This window comes from Carlito syrichta, unplaced genomic scaffold (genome assembly GCF_000164805.1).
Source record: "Carlito syrichta isolate Samal-C Ts95f unplaced genomic scaffold, Tarsius_syrichta-2.0.1 Scaffold316427, whole genome shotgun sequence".
In the NCBI taxonomy this organism is placed as follows: Eukaryota; Metazoa; Chordata; class Mammalia; order Primates; family Tarsiidae; genus Carlito; species Carlito syrichta.
In genome coordinates, this window is record NW_007260523.1 from 751244 (window position 1) to 759213 (window position 7970).

The 7970-nt window shown below is 41.1% G+C and overlaps 1 protein-coding gene across 2 annotated transcripts in view; it reads right to left on the reverse strand.

Moving 5' to 3' along the window:
• Positions 1-7962, reverse strand: part of SHCBP1L (SHC binding and spindle associated 1 like) — a 34414-nt gene extending 26452 nt beyond the window's left edge. Inside the window, exons 1-2 of one of the 2 annotated variants that reach the window (XM_021707215.1) lie at positions 7782-7962; positions 5130-5275 (exon numbers count right to left, since the gene is read on the reverse strand). In XM_021707215.1, the coding sequence (XP_021562890.1) occupies positions 5130-5258 (129 nt within the window). In that variant the 5' untranslated portion in view covers positions 5259-5275; positions 7782-7962. Of the gene's footprint in view, positions 1-5129; positions 5280-7781 lie in introns of both variants that reach the window. The other variant, XM_021707214.1, reaches the window with a different exon arrangement.
• Between the last annotated feature and the right edge of the window lie 8 nt (positions 7963-7970).

Sequence of the window (7970 nt, forward strand, 5' to 3'; positions counted from 1 at the left end):
CGAACTCGTGGGCTCAGGCAATCCACTCACCTCAGCCTCCCAAAGGCGGGGGATTACAGGTTGAGCCACCGAGCCCGGCTCACAATTTTTAAAATAACACAAAATTAAGTATTAACACAAAAACTTCCCAAATTAATTTTGAAAATTTTCAAGTACATGTCCAATGTAATTATTTATTTCTAGGTAGAGCTAGTTAAATAAACATTTTAAATATCAGCAGGTGTTACATCATCAGTATAAATAATAATTTAAATAAAGAAATATCTTCAAATTACTAATCAAACTTTGAAATACAAATTTTATAATCAATTTAAAATAAATTCTATTCTTCAAGCAGTTATGGGACAGAAGAAAACGAGGAAAATAAAAAAAAATCTAAAATTGGGTGTTGGAAGATAATAAATGATAAGCTATCCATATTTATGATGGAACAAAAGTGTATTTCCAAAAGAATACTCATAGAACTTGACATTGACTTTTTTGATATTTTGATTTTTATCAGTATTATACATGCCATACAGTTTAGACTCAAATAACTGTTCCAGGTTTGTCTTGAAAAATATAATTTCTTGGCAGTCTTCTACCACCCTCTAATTCCTACTCTTCAGAGGCAACTATTTTATTTTTTTAGCTGATTAATTTGGCATTTACATTTCCCAGGCCTTAATATGCTTACATGAGGGGCACTCAAAAAATCCCAGAATTACTTTTTAGAGGTTAGGCCCTTTGTAGTACAGGTTTTCCCTGCTAGATAATTGTTCTAGGAACCTACTGGCAACATTGTACCAGCTAGAATTGTTGTGAGAGGCTGCATTTGTCTTCAGTGAATTTGCGGGGGAAGATTATTTCAACCCATGTGCTCATTTCATGATGGGCGATTTACAAGCACACCTGCCCACACCGTGCTGAGTGTTCGGCAGTTTTTAGTCAAAAATGGCATGACTCCTGTGCCCACCTTCTTTATTCACCCACTCTCACCCTGAGCAACTGTTTTTGTTTCCCCAGATGAAAAAAGTCCTCAAAGGGAATCGTTTTTGCAATGTGGAAGAGGAGATACAAAAAATGGCAGAAGCACTGAAAGACATTCAAATTGATGAGCTCAAAAACTGTTTCGAGCAGTGGAAAAAGTGTCTTGATGTGTATATTGCATCAAATGGAGAATACTTTGAAGGTGATTGAAGCTTAAATACATAAGAATACACAATTAAAAAATAAATTTTGATTTTATTGGAGTCCCCCCTTGTATTGCTGCTTGTAGTTTTATTTCCATTTTTAGTGTTAGATATTGACTTCCCACTTTGAAAGATGAGAATTAAGTTGTCTCTCATTTTCCCTCATCTCCATCACATAAAACCACACTCTCCTGGCTCCCATCCACTAACACGAATATATTTTACTATTCAACTTTAACCTTACTATGTTTAAACATGTCATTTACGAGCCAGGCTCGGTGGCTCAGCCTGTAATCCCACACCTTTGGGAGGCTGAGGTGAGTGGATTGCCTGAGCCCACGGGTTTGAGACCCGCCTGGGCAGCGAGATCTCATCTCTACAATAAATCAAAAAATCAGCCGGGCGTGGTAGCGCACACCTGTAGTTCCAGCTACTCGGAAGGCTGAGGTGGAAGGATCGCCGGAGCCCAGCAGGTCGAGGCTGCGGTGGCCGGGAGCAGCCTCTGCACTCCAGTCTGGGCGACAGAGTGAGACTCCAACTCCAAAAAAAAAAAAAATGTCATTTACAGGTGAACCATACAGTATGAGCTGATTTTCTTTTTTTCAAAAAATTTTATTTTCTCAGGCATCAATAGTTGTGCTTTTCATTTGCTTGATGTTCTATGTGGCTTTCATCGATCTAAATCCAAATTCCTTAAGTTGTGAAAATCTCCTTTCAAACACAATCTATTGTGTTTGAAATAAAATATTGGTCTCATTTTTCTTAAGCACTCTTTCACAGTCCTCTGGTCTAGTTTCAGTCTGAACTGGCTCTCTAGGTGTGCTAAGTACAAAGTTGTCATCTCTTTGCGGTCATCCTGGGAGGTCCTTTTGCTTTTTTCTCTTATGTTGGATTATCTGCATTTTGGATCATATGTCTTTATATCTTCTTGATTTACTCCCTTGACTGCAGATGACATACATTAGCTTCCTGAGAAAGAGCACACTGGAGCCCAGTGTAGTGGCTCACGCCTATAATCCCAGCAGTTTGGGAGGCTGAGGTGAGAGGATTGCCTGAGCCCATGGGTTCGAAATTAGCCTGGGCAACTTGACGAGCCCCCATCTCTATAGTAAATCAAAAAATTAGCTGGGTATGGTGGTGCCGTGCCTGTAGTTCCAGCTACTCGGAAGGCTGAGGTGGAAGGATCACCTGAGCCCAGCAGGTTGAGGCTGTGGTGGCCGTGATTGTCCCACTGCCCTCCAGTTTCCGACTCAAAAAAAAAGAGAGTGAGACTCCGACTCAAAAAAAAGAGAGTGCATTGGATATAACTTTTGGAACCTCACATATTTGAAGAATATCACTCTCTCTGAAATTTTTGAAAAGAGATTTTCATAGCCTTATACAATTAAGAATTACCACTGAGAAGTCTGATACCATTCTGCCTCTTGAGTCTTTACATAAAGTTATTTTTTTCTTTCTGGAATATTTCTTAACCTTCTCTTTGGCCCTAGTATTCTCAAATTTCAGAATGTGCTGCGCAGACTGGATCCTTTCCGTCTAGAATTCATGTCCTTTCTTTCTGGAAAACTTTCACAATTTGACAATTTGCTTTCCTCTATTGTTCTCGCCGCCAACTTGTCCCTCCCCTCCTCCCTATCTTCCATCCTTTTTCTTCCTCCTCCTCCCTTTCCTCTCTCCCTCCTTCTCCCTCCCTCTCCCTCTTTCTCTGGAACATTTATTCAGATTTTGGATAAGATCCCTAATTCCCCTCCTTTCTTTCTTTTCCATCTCTTAGTTCTTAAGCTCTGCTTTATGGGAAATTTACTCATCTTTATCTTCCAATGCTTCTAATCCTATTTCGCTTTTCATTTCTGCTCTATGTTTAATTTCCAGAAATTTTCTTTCCTTTTTGGAATGTTCCCATCATATAGGTTCTAGTTCTTGTTTCATGGATGCTTTCTTTATCTTGTCTTTTCCTTCTGAAACTATTAGTAGGTTTTTCAGTATCTGTGTATATATATTTTTCTTTTCCCTATCATCTGTTTCTTCCACCTGTCTTTTGTTTTTCTTTTGAGTCAGAGTCTCACTCTGTCACCCAGGCTGGAGGGCAGTAGTATGATCCACAGCCTCGACTTGCTAGGCCCAAGTGATCCTTCCACCTCAGCCTCCCAAGTAGGTGGAACTACAGGCGCCATGCCTGGCTAATTTTTTTTTGCTTACTGTAGAGACGAGGTCTCGCCAGATTAGTCTTGAACCCTAAGACTCAGGCAATCCTCTTGCCTCCACCTCCGCGCCTGGCCTTTGATAAAATATTTAGGTAAACTAATCCATTGAGTTTCCATGAAACTTCAGAGATCTTGAAAAGTTTTATGAAGTGTAGGGGCTGCTGTGAGGTAGTATTTTAGTAGGAAACTAAGGAATTGCTGGAATTTCACTTCTCATTTCAATAGAAATGTTCTGCTTTAATGTACGGTACATGTTAACCTTCCACATAAAACTTATTTAAAAGCAACCACAAATGTATACTGTTAACACAAAATGTGAAGATACACTCTACCTCCTCTTATTTTATCCGTATGGAAAAAGTCCAGAGAAATTATTAAACATCGGCAAAGCTACTCAAAGTCTCATGATGGGCAAACCTCCAAGAAACAGAGTATTATTGAAAAATTAACTACAGAGTATTGTTGAAAAATAGAGTGTTATTGAAAAATTAACTAATTCCAAGAATCCTTTATATTACTTTGTAATCTCTATGACTGAAAATATGCCATTCTTTATCTGTAAAACTACCACTAACTTACTTTTCCGTATAACACGAATTTTTAAAAATTGCTTATAAATTTTTATACAAGTAGTGTATAATGTATTAAGTTTCAAACACAAGTCTTTATTGTGACCAAAACTATAGATTTAAAATATCTGGGCAACCCCTTGGGTCCCCTCCTGCTCTGAGAGCTTTTCTGTCCTTTCAATAAATCCTGCTTTCCTACTTTAAAATAATAATAATAATAATAAATATATCTGGGGCCGGGGTAACATTTGTGGCTATAAATATTAATTTCTATGTAAGGATAATTGACCTCTAATGGAATCAAATATGTCACAATATTTAGGCTATAGACTTAACAAAGTAAAATCATATCAGATGAAGGCTTGACAGTTATTATACTAAAAGGATATTTTTCTTTTTTTTTTTCTTGAGTTAGAGTCTCACTTTCTCACCCAAGCTGGAGGACAGTGGCACGCTCCTGACCACCACAGCCTCGACTGCTGGGCTCAGGTGTTTCTTCTACCTCAGTCTTCCAAGTAGCTGAAACTACAGGCACGTGCCACCATCCCTGGCTAATTTTTTTATTTATTGTAGAGATGAGGTCTCACCAAGTTGCCCAGGTTGGTCTCAAACCTGTGGGCTCAGGCAATTCTCTCACCTCAGCCTCTCAAAGTGCTGGTATTATAGGGTGAGCCACCACACCTGGCCTTAAAAGGGTACTTTTCAAAGGGAAGAACTTTAAACCTTATCAATACTTTTCTGATCAATTTATTTTTATTTTCTCATCTGAACTAACTAAATCTCATAATTTCACCCAGGCTGGAGGGCAGTTGTACGCTCCTGGCCACTGCAGCCTCAACCTGATGGGCTCAGGTGATCTTTCCACCTCAGCCTTCCAAGTAGCCAGAACTACAGGCACATACCATCACACCCAGCTAATTTTTTAATTTATTGTAGAAAGAAGTCTCGCCAGTTTGCCCAGACGGGTCTCAAACCCATGGGCTCAGGCAATTCTCTCACCTCGACCTCCCAAAGTGCTAGGATTATAGGTGTGAGCCACCGTGCTTGGCCTATTTTTACACTATTAATTTGCTTAGAAACTTAAAATAGAAGTAAACTTTTGTCAACCCTTGTACAAGTATCAAAACTCCAAATCAATAAGGTTATATTTATTTTAAATAACTGATCCAGCAAAATATATCTACCTCAACCAGTATACCAACAAAAGGGATAGAAGCTTCTTCATACTCTACAAAGAATAACTCGGGATTCGTCTTCCAGACTCCAAGCCATTTGTCTTTCAACTTTAGTTTTTCTGATAGGTATTTACTCATGGCCTCATCAGCATCTTCTGCCTAACAAAAGAAAAAATATATTTTATGTATAGATATATGAAGTTACAGACTATAACAAAATATTTTTACTGATTTCTATTTTAAAATGAAATCAATATAGACTTAAGTAATGAAAAACCTAGAAAAGTACAGATTTTTTTTTTTTGAGTTGGAGTCTCACTGTGTCGCCCAGACTGGAGTACAGTACCACACTCCCGGCGACTGCAGCCTCAACCTGCTGGGCTCTGGTGATCCTTTCACCTCAGCCTTCCAAGCAGCCGGAACTACAGTTATGCACTACCACGCCTGGCTAATTTTTTGATTTATTGTAGAGACAAGGTCTTGCCAAGTTGCCCAGGCTTGTCTGAAACCCATGGGCTCAGGCAATCCACTCGCCTCGGCCTCCCAAAGTGCAGGGATTACAGGCTGAGCCACCGAGCCCGGCCAAAGTATAGATTTTAACTGAGACTATATTTAATGAAAAATATCATAAACATAAAAAATTCATATAGGCCAGGCACGGTGGCTTATGCCTGCAATCTCAGCACTTTGGAAAGCTGAGGTGAGGGGATTGCCTGAACTCACGGGTTCGAGATCAGCCTGGGCAACTTGGCAAAACCTCATCTCTACAATAAAAAAAAAAATCAAGAAAAATTAGCCAGGCATGATGGCGCATGCCTGTAGTTCCAGCTACTTGGAATGCTGAGGTGGAAGGGTTGCCTGAGCCCAGCAGTTTGAGGCTGTGGTGGCCGTGATCGTGCCACTGCACTCTAGCCTGGGAGACAGAGTGAGACTCCAACTCAAAAAATAAATAAATATAATAAATAAATAAAATGGATTAAACACTTATACAGCTTTCACCTTATTAGAGGTACCCACGCCCTGTCCTAGAGGAGTTGCGGTTAGGTTTTCTGACAAACAGAACATGTGGCTGACTCAAGAAAAATAAAAATTAAATTTAGAGCTCTAGTCACTCAATAGAGTAATTCAGAAATGAGACATCTACTTATTGTTTATGTCTTCAAGTAATTTGTTTTATTAATCAACTGAGCAGAAGAAACATAAGTATACAAATTAGCAACATAGTCATTACCATATTAAAAACAGGCAATTATTTTTTTGAACTTTAAAGATGTAATTACCTATTTAAACATATCTGGCACATAAAAATTTTAAATTACACTCAGCCAGGCTCGGTGACTCAGTCTGTAATCCCAGCACATTGGGAGGCCAAGGCAAGAGGATTGCCTGAGCCCAGAGGTTTGAGACCAGCCCGGGCAACTTGGTGAGACCTCGTCTCTACAATAAATAAAAAATTAGCCAGGAATGGTACTGCGCACCTGTAGTTACAGCTACTTGGGAGGCTGAGGTGGAAGGATCACCAGAGCCCCTCAAGTCCACGCTGGGGTGGCCGTGAGTATGCCACTGCACTCCAGCCTGGGCAGTAGAGACTCCAACTCAAAAAAAAAAAAAAAAAAAAAAAAAATATATATATATAGAGAGAGAGAGAGAGAGAGAGAGAGAGCACTCTATCCTGTAACATAAATAAGCATATCAAGCCCATTTGATTATTTAAATTCAGTTACCTCAAGTATGATAAATAATCTATTATGAAGCTCAGTCATTAGATATTGACTGATTAATGACACAATTTATATACACATTTTTTCATTGACAATAACAGCCTGCCTTCTCCACCCTTCAATATCAAATGTAAGTTGGTTATAAACACTGTTTTATTTTTATGGTAAAGGTGTTTTAAAAAATCTTCTGATTATAAAATATATTTCGGCTTGGCTTGGTGGCTAGCCTGTAATCCCAGCACTTTGGGAGGCCGAGGTGAATGGATTGCCTGAGCCCGCGGGCTCGCGACCAGCCTGGGCAACTTGGTGAGACATTTCTATGATAAAAAAAGAAAATTGGCGATGAGAAAGCCTGTATATCTTCACCTTTTGGGAACTCTCAGGAGATCCTCTATCAGGGCTGTCCCATGATGTTCTGTGTGACAGAAAACCTAATCCAAACTCCTCTAGGACAGGGCGTGGGTACCTCTAAAAGTCAAAAGCTCTATAAGTGTTGAATTCATTTTATTTATTTATTATAGCTATTTATTTTTTGAGTTGGAGTCTCACTCGTCCAGGCTGGAGTGCAGTGGCATGCTCACGGCTACCGCAGCCTCGACCTGCTGGGCCCCGGCGATCCTTCCACTTCGGCCTTCCAAGTAGCTGGAACTACCGGTGCGTGCCATCACAACCGGCTAATTTTTTTGGATATATTGTAGTGGCGAGGTCTCACCAAGTTGCCCGGGCTGGTCTCGCACCTCTGGGCTCAGGCAATCCTCTCCCTCCCGAAGGGCTGGGATTACAGGCTGAGCCACCGCAACCGGCTTGAGTTTTCAAAAGCCGGGCTTCCTTGGGCCCGTGATGCCGTCACCCTCAAGATCCACATGCCGCCGGCCACCCTGCGCGGCGCCTCTCCGGGTCCTGGGCTGGATTCCGATCCTGTCTCTTCCTTCCTTCTCACCTTACAGTCCTGCAGCACCTCGTCGCAGTACAGCGCCACCTTCTCGTCCCGCCACATCCCCCGCATGGGGGACACGCAGACTGGCGGCAGGGGCTGCGCCTCCTCCCCATCCTCCTCCGGCCCTGAGCTGGGGGTCTCCTCCTTCTCCTCCTCGGCCGCCCCTCCGGGACGCTCGGCCTGAAGCTGGCG